General features: G+C 47.3%; 1 protein-coding gene across 1 annotated transcript; it reads left to right on the forward strand.

Moving 5' to 3' along the window:
• Positions 1-1,401: 1,401 nt before the first annotated feature.
• LOC102700868 (abscisic acid receptor PYL3-like) lies at positions 1,402-18,388 on the forward strand. Its single transcript, XM_006648447.3, has 3 exons — positions 1,402-1,563; positions 6,049-6,273; positions 17,908-18,388. Exons 1-3 carry the CDS (start codon positions 1,402-1,404, stop codon positions 18,118-18,120), a joined length of 600 nt encoding a protein of 199 aa, XP_006648510.2. The 3' UTR covers positions 18,121-18,388.
• The last annotated feature ends 212 nt before the right edge of the window (positions 18,389-18,600 follow it).

An 18,600-nucleotide genomic window follows, 5' to 3' on the forward strand; every position in this document is an offset into this window, starting at 1 on the left:
TTCTTTTCTTTTCGAATTGGGTCGCGGCCCAATTCTTCCCCTCATTCCTCTCTGCCTTCTCCTCTTCCTCCTCGGGCCGGCCTGCTGCGCTTGGTCCGCCACCTCCTCGTCCCCTCCACGTGCACCACCGCCCTCCGAACTGGGCCACTTCAGCCCAGCTCGCCTTCCCCGTGCCCGAGTCCACCTCGCCTCCTCCCTCCTCCCGCGCCATTGACGGGTGGGCCCCACCCATCAGGCCCCTTTTCCTCTCTGACCTGGCCGCCCGCGCCGCCGGCTTTGCCCTCGATCACCGCTGCCAATTGCGTCGCCCGAATCCCAGTCGGATTCCCCTCTCCCCCTATCACTGCCCCTTCCTAACCGGCGCCAGCCCCCTTTATAACCCTCCTCCTCGCTCGCCATCGCTGGTTTCTCCACCGCTCCCGAACGCTGCCGCCGCTCGGACCCCCACACCCGAACTTGCGTGCCGCCGTCGAACATCGCCGACGGTCATCGTCACGCCATGTGCTACAGTCACGCCGACTCACTGCCGCCTTCCCCAACCACCGGTGAGCCGCCTCCCGCTCTCCTCCCTCCCTTTCCCCCTCTGGCCGTCGCCTGCTCATCATCATTTATGACCATGGTCATATTAGGTATACGACACCTAATCTGCTAATCATATACTTTCTCCATCTCAAAATATAAATATTTTTAGACTAGCACCAGTCCAACAACGGAGCTAGAATCAAATAAAGAGTGGTTCAACTCACTTTCTTTTTAATGCTTTGAACTAGATTTAAGGTACTGCGAGCGTTTGAATTTTAATTGAGACGGATGTATATACGGTGAAAATAGACAAACTCTAATTAAAATGATTTCTGAACTAGGTTTCTAGGAACTCCCCCCTTCAAGAAGCTCCGCCGCGCTGGCCAAATCACATTTTAAACCTCGACTATTAACAATAACAAATTGATAACATAAGAATATGATATTATTATATTTATATTAAACAAACCGTCATAATGAGAACATTCGTTTTATATAAAATAACTTATTTTTATACACATTATTGACTAAAATAACATCTCGAAAACAACATCAGGATCCAAAAGTAATTATATCTTAGAGGAGGACTGCTCAAGCTACTCAACTTCTCCAAAATGCGAAAAGGAAAAAAAATTGCAGGAGGAGGCTGAGAGCGAAATCCATCACCTTTAAGGGGGCCCGGTGCAAATCTCCCTCCCAGTCTCCGGCGTCGCCTCCCCATTGGCTCCGGCGCCGTCGATTCCGTACGGTGAACGGCAAGGCATGCAGCCACAAACACCACCGCTACCAGTATAGCTACTACTCCTGAGCCGCTTGCTTACTTAGCCGGAGCCAGACCAGTGATCGAGCTAGATCAGCCAAGCTAAGCTAAGCTCGTCGATGGTGGAGAAGACGGCGGCCATGGCCGGCGGCGCCGGGGAGGCCGGGCCGGCGGGCCTCGGGACGGAGGAGCAAGTGCGGCGGCGGTTCCACCGGCACGAGCCCGGCGGCGGGCAGTGCTCCTCCGCCGTCGCCATGCGCATCAAGGCGCCTGTCCACCTCGTAAGTCATAATCTCTCGCTACTTCCTCCATCTCTTTGATCGACACATCATTGTGCCATGTCTGTGAGACTGATGATTCTTGCATTGCTGGCCTTGTTGATTTCTTTGGGCCTCTCTTAATCAGTCTACTCTTCCCTGATGATGATACTGCATATCTGTGCAGAAAACATAAATACGTTTTTTGGAAGGGAAAAGTTTGCAGAATGTTCAGAAGAAATCGACCTAAAAGCTGGTTATTTTCCCCTTGTGATGAGTTTGCTGAATTTCTATGTTCTGATGTGCGAGGCAAATTATATAACACGTAATGCATTGAAACGAAACCTCCGTTTCAGAGTTCCTCTTCTTTCTAGCTAATTAATTAGCACACCAAATGGATCAAGTATGTGTCTATCTTCAGGCAAGGCATTCTGACTGGTATATATACACTATGTGGATATGTTCTTTGAATGCACCTTGAACAACAACAACAAAAATCCCAACCAAATATGTGAAATATGCGCGTCCTTCATTGTTCTTAAGTTTGATGAGCCTTTACATTTTTTTTTGGAAAAAGATATTTTTACCCGGCCTCTGTATCCAATCGGATATATGCAGATATTTTTTTTTAATTTAGGAACTTACCCAGTAGAGAACCTAGGCCACGTTCGCGGTGTGGTAAGGATGGAGTTAGTTAGCCGGCACAAAAAACGTAGTAATAAATTAATACATAATTAATTAATTATTAAAAATATAAAATAGATTAATATGATTTTTTAAAGTAACTTTACTATAGCAATTTTTTGTAAAAAATATACCGTTTAGCAGTTCGGGAAACGTGTGCGCGGAAAACTAGGAAATATGGGGTGAGAAGCTAGAGTGCCGAACACGGCCTTAGCCCCTCAAATACCCAATCTGAAATTCATGCTCGGTACTACTCAGGTCACTGCAACCACTAGGCTACATGCATGACTTTTCATTCAATTACAATAGTAAGAAGAAAATATATTTTATACAATAACCGGCCTAGAGGATGTCTGTCTGTTACCATCCTGTTGCTCCTTTTTCACACCATCATACTATGAAGGACAAAAAAAGGTGGTTAAATGAGTATCATTATAATCAAAGCATATTGAGAAGAGCATCACTAGAAGTAATTAGTAAGACAAGAATCCTACTTTTTTTCCTTTTTTGGCATGCTCCGATGTTCCTATTAATTGTAGGTCCAGGTACTTCCCTTTCATCTATAGTTGTACTTATATATTACAATATAATTAGTCTAACTTTGTTGGTCCCACTATTTTATTAAAAAGGCTTACAATTATAATTTGTTATTTACAATGTAACAAAGGTATTACTTTCAGTTCCAGCTTATGCACCAACTAGTAATGCATATAACCATATTAATGAACACCATCATTTAAACCTTGGTGGAGTTATCAGTTATTCATCCTGACCCATCACCACACCAGTGGTACTCTCCCTTGAAATTGATATATTACAAATGATTTTTCACTTAACCAATTCAGTAGTCTCAAGTCCTGGAATTGAAACAAAATATTAAGGACGATGAAGCACTTCTGCTGTAGGCTATGGTTCAAATCTTGGTGTTAGTAGTATTTAGGTATGCAGAAGAGTAGTAATTAAGCTTGTTCTATTAATGGATTTGTGCTTGATTTTTGTCTATTTAGCGTGCTTTTTAAAGGTGTGAATGTATGGACATTCACACTGGCGTATGTGAGTCTGCGTCTTCGAGAAAACCTTATGTCATATATACATTATAATGTAAAGGAACAATTTATTATTGTAAACTACACATGGACCAAATTTTATCAAAAACTACAAAACTGTATAATTTTACTTTACAATTATCAAGATCTGAAACCTGTGCAAATAACCTTGTACCAATCACAAGCGGAAGGATGACAAATAGAAATTACTAAATTTGAATGGATTTGATTCCCTGAAACATTACTAAATTTGAAGGGAAATAATTTGAATGTGCAAGCTTGAACTTTCAAACGACATTTTCTTAAACCCTGCTTCCAAGATCTCTTCCGATCCTCCGAACCGGTTAAATGGATCAGAGCCCATCTAATTCTCTAGTCAAGGCCTTCCATCTGCTATGCATACTGTGCATATTTTCTGAATCCATGTGATGAAGCAAAACAAATCTACAATGTTATGCAGTTTGTTTCAGCTGCTGCCATCTTAATTTGTGTATTTGAATAACAGAATCATTCGACAAATGTGTCAAGGACGCGTACCCCATTTTTTCGCTTCAATTATAAACCAAAATTTAAATTTTCAACCTTACATTAATTTGGAGTTGATTTTAGAGTTTTTCACCATAATTTATTTTCCAGCCTTGACTTTTAAATCATTGAGAATACATATAAAAATTTTTATTACCAAATTATTTTTGTTCCTAAATATACCGTTTGGTTTTTTCATCCCTTAGCTAAATCAGAAAGGACAGTCTGTGTTTTCACTTATTTCCACTTCATCGAATATGATTAGCTGTTCTACCTTTGATCAACCTCTCTTTCGTAAAACCAAGAAGAATAATTTGCATGAACCCACCAACTTATTTATAATGATAGTTTACATCATGATGTTTCCTTTTTTTTTTGGCAATTCTAATAGCATAAACTTTTCTGCGAGCATCTTTATAAGCAGATAATATAGAGGAAGTACAACATGAGAATCCTACTTCTGTTTTTCTTTTGATAAACGCATCTATGCTTCGAACACGACCTATAACTTAAAAAAGGGTGTGTCTATCTCTTTTTCACCCTCATATGTACGCTTCCATCTATATTTATAAGTCAAAATTAAATTGTTAATCTTAAATTTAAAGTTGATTTTAAGGTTTTTTCATCATAATTTATTTTTTAGATTTTGCTTTAAAATCGTTAAAAACACATATATAAAAATTTTGTTCATAAATTAGTTTTTATTTATAAATGTGTCATTTGACGTTTTTCCTTAAAAAGCCGAACGATCGATCGCCCCATTTATATATATATGTAATAACTATCACTTATTGTCTAATCAAGTGACCTCTTTCTAGCATTCTAGAAAGACAAGTCAAGCCAATATGGAATAACAGGAACATTAACAATTAAACACTATACAAAGTAGGCACGGGAATATTAACATGCAAAAATAGCACCAGCCATATATAGCACACATGCAAGAGTATATGCAGTGTTGGAACCTTAAAGCATCCTCAGTAGTACATCTATCCTATCATCTATTCTAAAAATAGAGAATGAAGATAAAAATTAAACTCTAGCAAAACATCCATCTTATCCTCTATTTTTAGATGTCATCCATATTAGGTGAGAGAAACTCTATATTTAGATGTTATCTCTTCATCCTTCAAAGAGACATGGAGGATGTTATATATAAATGATCTGCTGGAGTAAAAAAGATACGAAGAATAAAACTGTTTCAGATGATCATCCAAATAAAGATATGGATAATCAAATTTACATGATTTGCGGGAGATGCTCTAAGAGCTAATGTGTCACTGGCATGTCATGGAAGGCCTGGCCCAATTGGGCTCAGTGTGTGTCCCCCCTACCGAACTGTATGTTTTAACTCATAACAACAAATACAGCGTTCTAAAAACACAAATACAGCAACAATAAGTATCTTTATCTTTATAATTTTTTATATGCACTAATTAGAGAATCTACTAGAAGCCATCGTATTAATCGCAGGAATAAATGAGGCTAAAATTTTTTCATATAAATCGAAGAAGTTTGGAATTACCACATCAATGGAAGAAGAAAAGAATGAGTCCACGTAGACATATGATTTAACATATCCTAAATTCGGAGAAAAAATAAAGATAATTAAAAGATGAGTCTATATAACACAATATGAACTAACTAAACTCAAAACAAAAAAATAATACACTTAATGATTTGATTAAATACAAATTCCAAAGTAAAGAAAAATTTCACCATAAATTTAGGGGTAAAAAAATAAATACAATTAAAATAAGACTCCACATAGAACACATTGTGGACTAACTAAAATTTAGAATAAAATTATAAGTAAGTAACATGATTAAAAAAATTCCAAATTAAAACAAAACTTTCACTACAAGCTGCAAATATATAAAATTTAGAATAAAAAACAAAAAAAAAACATTGATTTAGGATTGAGAGTGAAAATAAGAGTCCATATAGAACACAATATGGACTAATTAATATGAAAATAAAAAATAGAATAGAATAATTAAATTTGATTACAATAAAATTCCAAAGTAAAATAAAACTTTCACTATAAAATCCAGAATAAAAAAAAAGAGAATTGAAAGAAGAGTCCATATAGCCACATGGGTTGATAACTAGTATACCTATGTAAATCCAGTAAGATATGTTCATCGAAGGGACAGTTGAATAAATTCTATCTCTATGCTTGGTAGAGCACGAGAGAATTTGCTCCCCGATATAATTGAATTTATTTATTTATTTTGCTTCGGTTCACTTGCAGGTTTGGTCCATAGTGAGGAGATTTGACGAGCCACAGATATTCCAGCCCTTCGTGCGCGGCTGCAGGATGCGAGGGAACAGTAGTAGTGTCGCCGTCGGTTGTGCGCGAGAGATCGACTTCAAGTCTGGTTTCCCCGCCACAAGTAGCGTAGAGAGGCTAGACATTTTGGACGACAAGGAGCGCATCTTCAGCGTCAGGATCATTGGAGGTGATCATAGGCTCAAGGTATGTATCTCCTTTTTTAATTTGGGTTAATTGTGTTCCAACGAAAACTAATTGCTACAAATTTAAGCAAGCTCACACCAGGCTGGTTTGATTTATCGTTGAAATTTTAACCCTACTAAACTTTGGCAGTGGAGAGGTAATTAAGATATGTTGATATAATGTGTGGGATACCTGTACCGGGGGTATCCGGAGACTATACAAATACATACGGTCAACGGGGCACCGCATAGGAAGGAGAGTATATCTGTTGTACGGTGTTGGCTAGGAGTCCGGTATGTACCGGATTGCACGCCGTGTACTTCGGACCCGGGCCATAACCGAATTAGGATAGATCTTAGTCTTACTGGATTTGGACTCTATCATATCTATAACCCTTTTCCCACTATATAAGGGGTACGGGGTGCCTCCCTTGAGAGCAACGGAAATCCATCTAAGGAATACAATCGCCAAGCAGGAGTAAGGTATTATCTCGCCACGTCGAGAGCCTGAACCTGTGTAAATCGTCTCCCTCTTTATCTTAACCATCGAATTCCGAGCTTGGTAGCCACCCTATAAGTTCATTGCCGACATCAAACATCGATAGTTGGCGCGCCAGGTAGGGGGTGCGCTATCTTTCTTTTTTCGTTCTAAAGCTTTTTTCATCGAAGTTCGATGGACTTCAACTCGAGCATCATGAAGAGGAAGTTCCCGCCGGGCTCGACCTTCAAGTTCGGCGGCATCAGGCTTCAGACCGACCAGTTCGGTGCGTTGTCATACACCGACTCAAGCTCCTCCGACTCCGACAAGGAAGTCTGAAGGTTCGAGCCTAGCAAAGAGGCATCGGGTCAGACTTAGATCCAATCTGAGTCACACGACACCGAGATGCTTTCCCCTAGCTCGGACCATAAGGCAAGTCAAGGTGCAACTCCGATGGAGGTGAAAATCAATCCCGAGGCCGCGCCGACTCCTCTGGTCAACGCATCCGAGTCTCGGAGCAGCACCGGGAGCTTCGTGCCGCCCCTAGAGATCTTTGCCGCTAGCAAGCCGGCGTCGCCTTCTTCTACAGCCAGGCGGCAAGAGGAGGAGGCGGCTCGACTAGCAGAAGAGCGCCGACTCGAGGAAGAAAAGGAACGACAAGAGCGGGAAGAAAAGGAACGACAAACAACGCATTCTCACGCCGCGCTACGGATCTAATCCCGCAAGATGCAGCGGAATCTCCTCCAGACCCAGGTCGATGGACACGGCGTCTTCAAGACGCCCCAACAGAACGTCCGTGCTGCTGCCGGCCTACTCGGCGACATCATCTAGCAGCTCCCACAGCCAGACCTTCATGTGGTGGAAACCATAAACAAGGTCAAAGCCATGGTGACAACTGCTGCAATCCAGCACTCCCTCCAGCACATGTCAGGTACCCCAGTCGCCCATTCGGAGGCCCAGTCGTCCAGATCTCCTAGGTCTCGGGCGAACGTCTCCCGACAGCCGACTGGCTCCAGGCCGCATAGAAAGCAGAGCGCGCCGACGCTCCCCTGACTCAGCGCGGAGGAGAGACTCCGTCGAGAGGCAACGCCGTATCGACGACGAGATTCACCGACTAGATCGGCAGTGCCAGGAGCTCAGGGCTGAGAAACGGCGCCTTAATCAGGAAGACTCTGCCGACCTCCACCGCAAGCTTGAACATCAACGCCACACCCGCCGAGAGGACCGTCGATACGACCGAGACAACCGAAGTCATAGCCAGGTATCTAAGCATCGGTCACCCGAGAGCTTAGATACCGATATGATAGATGGTGTCCCGGCCTTCACCAAAAACTTAACTCAGTTAACTTGGCCGACTGGTTTCAAGCCAACTGGCATCAAGAAATACGACGACTCCACCGACCCGAAAGCATGGCTCACAGTATACACCATGGCCATTCGGGCAGCAGGAGGTTACACCAAAGCTATGGCCAACTACCTACCGGTAGCCTTGGACGATTTAGCTGGACATTGGCTATCGGGGCTCCACAAACGATCCATCGACTCATGGGCAGAGCTTCACGACTGGTTCATCGCGAATTTCTAGGGCATGTACGAAAGGCCGAGGCCAAAGTACGACTTGTACCAAGTCCAACAAAGGAGAGGCGAATCCCTGCGGGCCTACATCAAACGGTTCTCAGAGGTCCACAATTCCATCCCCGACATAAAAGATGACGTGGTCATCGCTGCATTCCGAAAAGGGGTGTGCGACGAACCATTCATCGCAAAATTTACTAGGAAGGAGCCGAACACCGTCAAAGATCTTTTCGACATGGCTAACTCCTACGCACCGGCCGCCGATGCGGTGTCCACATCACGAGGAGATAAGCACGAAGAGAAAGGACAGCCATCGGGCAAAGGAAAGGAGAAGGAGCACAAGAAGGACTCAGACTCGTGGAAGCGCATGCCCGAGGAGCTGGTCACCATCACAGACCGACAACCAATCCAGCGCCCCAAGATGTCTGATTATGACAAAGTCATGAACAGCAAGTGCCCCTACCATTTGATGTCCTCTCACCTAGCCAAAGATTGCTTTGTGATGCGTCACTACGCAGAACAGTTAGCCAAAGGCCAGTCGGGAGCCGTCGGGCCAAGCAAGACGAAGCTCGCCGACAAGAAAGACGACGCCGACTTCCAAGATCCGCAAGCCGAGCTAAACCACATCTTTGGTGGACCGCTCGCATACGAGTCCAAGAGGAAGCATAAGCTCGCATCAAGGGAGATCAACACCACAACGGCGGATGTCCCCCAATACCTACGGTGGTCGGAGGTTCCGATCACTTTTGACTGCTCGGATCATCCTGACCGAGTGGCTCACCCGGGGCGGTACCCACTGGTGTTAGCCCCTGTCGTCAAAGGCGTCAAGCTAAAGCGCGTCCTCACTGACGGAGGGAACGCCCTCAACATCCTCTTCGCCAAGACACTCGACTACATGAAGATCCTGAGGACAGAGCTATGCCCAAGAAGTGCGCCCTTCCATGGGGTCATTCCCGGGCTATCGGCAACGCCACTTGGGCAAATCACTCTTCCGGTTACCTTTGGGACAAAAGACAACTACCGGACCGAGAACATTTGCTTTGAAGTCGCTGACTTCGAGACGGCGTACCATGCCATTATCGGTAGGCCCACGCTAGTGAAGTTCATGGCGGTCCCGCACTACACCTACCTCATGGTTAAGATGCCCGGACCACATGGCGTCATCACCCTGCGCAGCGACATCAAGCAGGCCTTCAGCTGCGAGGCGGAGAGCTGTGAAATTGCGCAACAGGCTGAAGAACAAGCCGACTGGGAGCAGATACGCGAAGCCTCAGCTCGCAAGATGGAGGATGATGATCTACCATCTAAAAAGGTGGCAAAGATCACCTCCAACGAGAAGAAGCAGATCGCCCTTGACCCCGCCGACCCGTCTAAATTTACTTTCATAGGAACTCAATTAGATTCCAAATAGGAACTTGCGCTCATCACTTTCCTCCAAAATAATAAAGATATTTTTGCTTGGAAACCGTCTGATATGCCGGGAGTTCAAAGGGAAGTGATTGAGCACTCCTTGAATGTAAAAGACGACACTAGGCCAGTTAAGCAGCGCCTTCGCCGCTTCGCACAAGACAGGAAAGACGCGATTAAGGAGGAGTTGACCAAACTGCTCGCGGCTGGCTTCATTATAGAAGTCAAATACCCCGACTGGTTGGCCAACCCCGTCTTGGTCAAAAAGAAGAACAATAAATGGCGAATGTGTGTGGATTACACGGACCTTAACAAGGCATGCCATAAGCATCCGTTTGGTCTACCGTGCATCGACCAAGTCATAGACTCGACGGCTGGCTGCGCATTACTCAGCTTTCTCGATTGCTACCCGGGCTACCATCAGATCAGCCTAAGACAGGCTGATCAGATGAAGACCTCCTTTATCACACCATTCGGCGCGTACTGCTATTTCACAATGTCGTTCGGTCTAAAAAAACGTAGGGGCAACCTACCAGCGGACCATCCGAGGTTGCCTCCACGACCAGATCTGGCGAAACGTGGAAGCATACGTCGATGATGTGGTTGTAAAGTCAAGGAAAAAGGATGACCTACTAGATGACCTAGAGGAAACCTTCAACAACCTCCGACGTTACAGGATGAAATTAAACCCTGAGAAGTGTGTGTTTGGCGTCCCCTCCGGCATGCTCCTTAGTTTTGTCGTGTCCCAACGAGGCATCGAGCCAAACCCGGAGAAAGTCTAAGCCATACTCAACATGAAGCCTCCCAGCGAGCTCCGACATGTCCAGAAATTGGCCGGATGCATGGCGGCCCTCAGCCGATTCGTATCCCGACTTGGCCTCCGAGGGATGCCCTTCTTCAAGCTACTGAAGTAGACCGACCACTTCACATGGACCCCGGAAGTGCAAGAAGCTTTTGAGGACTTCAAGAAATACTTGACCTCTCCTCCCGTGCTGGCTTCGCCTAGCCCAAACGAGCCGCTCCTGCTCTACGTCTCGGCCACAGAACAGGTCGTCAGCATGGTCCTCGTGGTCGAGCAGGAAGAAGACGGACACGCTCAGCTGGTGTAGCGACCGGTCTACTTCGTCAGCGAAGTACTTGGAGAATCCAAGTTAATGTACCCCTAGGTCCAAAAACTTCTCTACGGTGTCCTGATAACTGTAAGGAAGCTCGTTCATTACTTCCAAGCCCATCAGGTTTCAGTCATCACATCCAACCCACTCGGCGATATTATACACAACAAGGAGGTACAAGGCCGCATCGCGAAGTGGGCACTGGAGATGATGCCATACGACATCACCTTCAAGCCGCGCACCGCGATAAAGTCACAGGCACTTGCCGACTTTGTGGCCGAGTGGACCGATGTGCAACTGGAAACCACGCCAGAAGAGCTACCCCACTGGACAATGTACTTCGATGGCTCTTTACGTATGACGGGGGTCGGGGCCGGAGTAGTACTTATATCGCCCAACGGCGAAAAATTCAAGTACGTGCTCTAGATCCACTTCTCGGCATCGCACAACGTCGACGAGTATGAAGCACTACTTCACGGGCTACAGTTGGCTATATCCCTTGGGATTAGGCGACTGCTTGTTTGAGGAGATTCCCAGCTAGTTGTCAACCAGGTCATGAACAAGTGGACCTACGCTGACGAAAACATGCAAGCCTACCGATAGGAGGTGCGCAAACTCGAAAACAAGTTCGAGGGACTCGAGTTGGTTCACGTCTTGCGGCACAACAACGAAGCCACCGACGAATTAGCCAATCTCAGCTCAAAACGGCTACAGGTGCCAACTGACATATTCGTCGAACACAGTCGAGAAAAAAGATGAACCCAAACCAACCCCAAGTGAAGCAGAAGACGCGGGAGACAACGGCCAACCACCAAACTCCGACGATCGCACGGTCGTAGTCATCACTGACGACTGGAGAACTCCATTCATCAAGTTCCTCATAGAGGAAGTCCTCCCGATTGATAAGGCAGAAGCCGAACGTGTCAGCCGACGAAGCTACTGCTATATCGTGTCAGACAGAGAGCTCCTTTGGCGAAGCACGTCGGGCATCCTCATGCGCTGCGTGTTCCCTGACGAGGCAAATGAATACTCCAGTCGGTCCACTCGGGCCTCTGTGGCAACCACGCCTCAGCTAAGACGATAGTTGGAAAGGCCTACAGGCAAGGTTTCTTCTGGCCAACCGCCGTAACAGACGCGCAAGAGTTGGTTAGAAAGTGCGAAGGGTGCCAATTCTTCGCAAGGCAGACACACGTGCCGGCACAGGAACTGCAAACTATCCCGATCTCCTGGCCGTTCGCCGTCTGGGGACTCAACATTGTCGGGCCCTTCAAGCGGGCACCAGGAGGGTTCACCCACCTGTTCGTCGCCATTGACAAATTCACTAAGTGGATAGAAGCAAAACCGGTCGCCACAATCGACTCAGCGCATGCGAAAGACTTCATACAGAACATCATCTATCGCTTCGGCATCCCGAACCGTATCATTACGGACAACGGTAGGCAGTTCATTTCTGGAGTTTTCCAAGATTTTTGCGAGGAGCGTGGGATCAAGATCTGCTACGCCTCCGTAGCACACCCGAAGAGCAACGGGTAGGTTGAAAGAGCTAACGGCATGATCCTTCAAGGAATCAAAACCAGGGTCTTTGACCGACTACATCCCTTCGCCAGACGATGGGTGCAAGAGCTGCCGCCAGTGCTCTGGGCACTCCGCACCTTCGTTAGTCGGGCTATGGGACAATCGCCCTTCTTCCTTGTGTACGGAGCAGAGGCAGTCCTGCCCACGGAAATCGACCACGAATCATTTCGCATACACAATTACAACGAGTCCACGAAAAACACGGCTAGGGAAAACGACCTCAACATGCTGGAAGAAGCCAGGGACATCGCAACTATCCAGTCGGCGCGCTATCTGCAGGGACTCTGCTGATACCACAACAGGAATGTTCACGGTCGGGCGTTCCTAGTCAGCGACCTGGTCTTACACAAAGTATAGACCACAAAAGAATGACACAAGCTCTCCCCAATCTGGGAAGGGCCCTACGTTATAGCTGAGGTCACCCGGCCCGGCTCGTACCGACTAAGGATGGAAGACGGAAGGCTGCTAGAGAATTTATGGAACATTGAACAGCTACGTCCCTTTCACACATAGTCAATCTTTTGTAAATTTTTTCTTTTTACCCTTTGACTGCCCTCGCCGAGTGCCTCCCACTCGGAAGACCAGTCGGGGGCTACAATGTACTCTACCTTCGGGTTCCGTTTTAATAAAATCTACTGCCAATGAGCCCTTTAACTGTTGGTTAATCAAAGTCTGGATGCAGTAGCACATCCGCTCAGCCACACCTCGCTTCCCACCAAACCGAGTAACGCTACGCTAAGCTCCGCGCTGGCTAAGTCCGTTTGTGGGCTGCTGGGACAGGCACACGCGGAGAGGATAACTCGTCACGTGACAACGAAATACACCACAGCAGAAGACTCTAAAGCAAATAGATTAATTAAAGTCACATCACAACAGTTCGCCTAGAATACGGTTAACTACTACAAGTTCTACTTCTTTACAGGCCAAGGTCATCTGCGACTGACTCCGTAGCTTTCTGCGCCTCGTTGACGTACTTCATCACCGTCGCCTCGTTGCAGTCGGCAGTGAACCCGTCGCAGATAGCATCAACCTCTACCCGGGGATACATCGACTTTGCGATGGCCAGAGTGTGGCTAGATGCCAGCTTCGTCGTCTCTTGTAACTCGGCGTTGTAGGCCACAGACATCTTCTCCAGCTGCTGGACTACCCCGTCTATGCTGACAGAAGAGGGAGCCCTGTGCCAACAGTGGCGTCGCCCCAAGCACGTTAAGGGCGAGTTTGACGAGTCGGTCCCAAGCCAACCCGATCTCCTGGGCTCTGGCCTCGGTAGCCTGTGCTAGTGGCATACGAGTCAGGGATCGCCCGGAAGGGAGAAACGAAGGGAGGGGTAAAGAAAAACTTACCCACAGGCTCGATGACGGCGGCGTCCTTGGCCTTCTTGAGCCGAGTGCATTCAGCTTCCAGCACGGCCTTCGAAGCCGATATCTGGGAGCGCTCGGCCTCAAGCTCGGCCTTCGCCGCCAGCAGCTTGGAGCACTCGGCCTGCAGCCCGGTGTTCGCCTTCTTTAGCTCCTTCAAGGCCGGATCTTGATCTGGCAAAAAGGAAATCAGCTTCAGTTACGAAGAAAAGACGACAACCAGAGTGAGATCGTCGCACCTTTGATCCGGGCGTGACTCGATACTTTCTCCACGCGGAGATCGGCTATCTCACCTTGCAGACGGTTCTCCAAGGCCTTCTCACGTTCCAGGATCTCGCACGATCCTGACGCAGAGCATCTATATTCCCCAGCTGCGGGTCGATTGAGCGAAGGGCCTCCGACTTTGCCTTGGAGCGTGCCTCGATTCCCTAAACAACATGATGTGAGCTAACGAGATCGCATACTTAGGGCAACGGTTGAAGAACATACCTTCATTAGCTTGACCGACTTCTCGATATACCGCTCGATCTTGGCAATATCCTCCGAGTCATCCGACAGGTCAATCTTAACCTGCTCGGCGCGACCCTCTTGGGCCCTCGGAGGGAGCGCCACCGGGTTCGTCGCCACGACCAGTGGGGCGGGTGTCCCAGCACTCGGTCCCACGGCATCCGCGGCTGGGGGCACGGCGGGGGTGTTCGGCTCAGCGGTCGGCGCCGGGGACACAGTCGGGATGATCGCCAGGGTTGCTTTGACGGACTTCCCAACAATAGGGTCGGCGAGAAAAGTATGGCCCGAGCTCACGGCGGCCGCGACAAGGGCGGCCGACGGGCCTAGGGGCTGAACGTCTACAGAGGTGGCCAGCGCAGCCGGATCAAGGTCGCTCGACTTCCTGAAAAGGTCGGGGGATATGATTTCAGCAAGCATAGAATCACAACATAAAAGCTGAGTTACGTTACCTCGGTCCCGTCTTGAAGGCGGGTCTCCTCAAGCGCCTCGAGGGAGGTGGGCTCAGGGAGCGAGTGGAGGCTGCAACGTCCTTGACTTCCGGTGGCCCGGCAGGCTCTGCGTCGGGATCAAAAGCCAGTCGCTTGGCGGCTGGCTCATCAGCCGAAGCATCCGCCCCTCTCTTGAGCATGGGCGAGGCCCGGCTTGGGGGGTAGGACAAGAATTGATGGCGGTCCTGCAGACCAAAACATAAGTCAAAACATGACGAATCAAGAAAAACATCCGACAAGCAAAATACTTAGAAGAGGCGAGGGACTCACCGGAGAGGGAGCATTCCAAGCATGGAACGGCGAGGGGAAGCCGGCGGGGATAGCCGGAATGTTAGTGTTTGGGGCAAACAGCCGTCGAGCCCTAGCTTGGATGGCTTCCCACCGTAGCACCTCCGCAACTCCTGCGTCGGGTCCTCGCTCCCAGTATAATCGAAGGCGAACCGGACCTGGTCCTTCAAAGGCTAGATCCGACGCCGAATGAAATGTCAGGTCACCCAGACGCCGGTTAAGCCTACAGATTTCAAGTTCTCAACCAGGTTGAGCAACGAGTTCACCTGCGGCATTTCTTCGGTTGTCGGGAGTGACGACCAAGCTTCCCAAGCAACAGGAGCATGGCCAACAAAGGAAGGAAGGGAGTCGGCGAGGTTAGAACAATAAAACCACGCCGCATGCTAGCCCTTCAGAGAGGTCTTCATAGGCAGAGACATCCAATCTTTCTTGCACCCCTCGCGGAGCTGAATGCCGGCGCCGCCCACCACCGAGGGATGATTCCGGTTCAGTTAGGGCTTAACGGCGAACAAATGGTGGAAAAGGTTGAAGTGAGGGGGATACTAAGGAAGGTTTCGCAAGTGTATACAAACACTGCGATATGAAGAATGGAGTTGGGATTCAGATGATAAAGCTCGATTCCATAAAAATCCAATAAAGCCCGGAAGAATGAAGACACCGGAAGCCCAAAACCTCGCTCGAAAAATGGCTCGAATACGACTACTTCCCGCGAGTCGGGGGTGGGAAATTCCTCACCGTAAGCACCGCGGTACCCGGCTACCTCCTTGCTCTGGATCAAGCCTGCTGCAGAAAGGTCGGAGAGGTTCTGGTCGGAGACGATAGAGGACTGCCATGCGTGCAGAGGCAGCATCTTCCCTGAATCCACCGGGGAAGCCATCAGGGGCTTTCCTCGTGTGGCTGGAGGGGAAGCGTGGGTGCGGTGAGCGGAAGAGAGGCTAGAGCTCTGAGCGCGGAGGCTAGGGTTTCGGTGAGCGCGAGATTGCTGGAGCAAATTGGGGCTACAGTGGTTAGCGTGGCAGAGAAGAAGATGAACGGGCTGAGTAACGGGAAGCTTAAATGAGATGTTGCTGGGCCTAACGGCTATAAAATTCCGTTACCAGGCTAAGTATTGTTATGTTCCCTTGCGGACAGAGCGGGCCGAAATTTTTGGTGCTGGCGTAACGGATACCATACTGCGTTTTAAGGAACGTTATGAGTTTATAACAATAATATGGAATTCGTAATTTCGTTCAAATCGGGAATCGACGGAACGCCTATGTTATGGGCCCATGGCCGCACTCGGGCAGGCGTTAGTCAATATCGCCCATGGCACTTAATTGCGCTCTTTAGCCTGTGCCTAAACTTTGAGTAAACCCGAATTAACTTGGTATTAACTACTCGGCTGTAACGGTTGAGCCAGTCGGCGCAACCTATCCCATGGGCAGAACATAGCTAAGCGCTGTATGTCTGGGGAAACACGACACAAACTCACTTCCAAACCACTCGGGTCCGGAAGCACTTGAAATAGTGTAGCTTGAGTTGGTGAGCTCGAAAACTTCGAGAGGAAACCTTTTGGGTAACAGTCCATAGATGACTCTATGTTTATTGTTACGCATTTAAGCATAGAGTCGCGGGCTACACCTATTAGGTGCATCTTCTTCCATTCGGAGTCCTCCACAGCCTCTACAATCATCACAGAGTACTCGGGATCACTCGGGAAGCACTCGGGGAGCGCCTGAAAAGAACTCGGATAGTGTTAAGCATATAGCGCCAGAATACACCTACTGGTCAATGATCTGCACGGATGACCTACGCTACTATGGACGACTCCGGGGGCTGCTGTGGGATACCTGTACCGAGGGTATCCGCAGACTATACAAATACGTACTGTCAACGGGGTACCGAATAGAAAGGAGAGTATATCTATACGGTGTTGGCTAGGAGTCTGGTATGTACCGGATTGTACGCCGTGTACTTCAGACCCGGGCCGTAACCGAAGTAGGACAGATCTTAGCCTTACTAGATTAGGACTCTATCATATCTGTAACCCTTCCCCCACTATATAAGGGGTACGGGGTGCCCCATTGAGGGCAACGGAAATCCATCCGAGGAATACAATCGTCAAGCAGGAGTAAGGTATTATCTCGCCATGTCGAGAGTCTGAACCTGGATAAATCATCTCCCTCTTCATCTTAACCATCGAATTCCGAGCTTGGTAGCAACCCTATAAGTTTATTGCCGACATCAAACGTCGACATAATGTTTGTGAAAAGATTAATTAATGCGTGCGGACATCTAGCTCCTAGAAAGAGATATGTTGGTATAGTTGTTAGTACGTACATATTTAAGAAATGTTTTCTCCCATGTATCGGTGTGTTTGTATAGGTTAGGCCAGTCTAAGTGGGATGGTTTTAAAGAAATTTTAATATCATTAAATGATATGCCACGTAGACTTTTAATCTCATTAAATGATATGTCATATTGACAAAAATAATGATGTAGTATAGAATTTATGATGAGATAAATATGTTCAGTTTAATGAGGATGAAACTAGGTGTACACAATTATCAAGCTGCATTTAAACCTACACCTTCACTGAGAGTAATTCGTTTCATCTCTACATATTTTTTTTAACTTCTAATGGTCACTTGAATGCAACATTTATGTGATATCTTAACCTATAAAACCACGAAGTGAAATATTTTAGAATGAAAGCACATGTTTCATTCATCCACATAAATATATTTTAACGACATCACGGTAAAATCATGCACCGAGAATGGCCTTAGGCTGTGGTCGTTGCTAGCTGGCCAAATTAACAGATCTCCTGCATGCTTGCCTAATGATTTACTTGGAGATATATATACATAATTACATACATGCATGCAGAACTACTCGTCGGTGGTGACGGTGAACCCGGAGGTGATCGACGGGCAGGCGGCGGCGCTGGTGGTGGAGTCGTTCGTCGTCGACGTCCCCGAAGGGAACACCGCCGACGAGGCGCGCCACTTCGTCGAGTTCCTCATCCGCTGCAACCTCCGCTCGCTCGCGCTGGTTTCTCAACGCCTCCTGCTAGCTCTTCCCGATCAACGATCAAATTAACTGGATTCATTTCATTTCAGACGACGCGAGTTCGTCTGATATTTGTTCGGTTTCTTTTCTTTTTTTTGCCGTATTTATAGACGAATCAAATCAGAGTGATGTATCAGCTCCATGCATGCATGCGTTACCAAATATTTTCAGATCAGGTTAATTCGGTGAGGAAGTTTTAGCGACTTGCTATATAGCAAACTCCACCACAGCACAAATGTTGAAAATTTGTGTGATTTTTGAGTGCGGGGATCGTCAACGGCTCTGGCTCATAGTTAAAAAGAAAAAAAAGGGACTGGACCATCGGTTGAACCGGAGAAAACTTAACTGGAACCAGTGACCTGGGCAGCTCAATTATGTTTAAAGATAGTTATTCAGGGGTGGAGCTAGCCTGGTTTGTCGGGGTTAGACAAAATTTCTAAAGTCTCTACTAAAATATTATTTCAATTCATGATTCCATCTACTATGTAACGGAGATGACCCCGGTCTGTC

Source organism: Oryza brachyantha, chromosome 2, assembly GCF_000231095.2.
Source record: "Oryza brachyantha chromosome 2, ObraRS2, whole genome shotgun sequence".
Lineage (NCBI taxonomy): Eukaryota > Viridiplantae > Streptophyta > Magnoliopsida > Poales > Poaceae > Oryza > Oryza brachyantha.

Bases quoted from the DNA above. Each gene is read 5' to 3' on its own strand.
- LOC102700868 (XM_006648447.3), top strand. From the start codon at position 1,402: ATGGTGGAGAAGACGGCGGCCATGGCCGGCGGCGCCGGGGAGGCCGGG. The intron at 1,564-6,048 runs GTAAGTCATAAT...GTTCACTTGCAG, and splicing joins TCAAGGCGCCTGTCCACCTC to GTTTGGTCCATAGTGAGGAG. The intron at 6,274-17,907 runs GTATGTATCTCC...ACATGCATGCAG, and splicing joins GAGGTGATCATAGGCTCAAG to AACTACTCGTCGGTGGTGAC.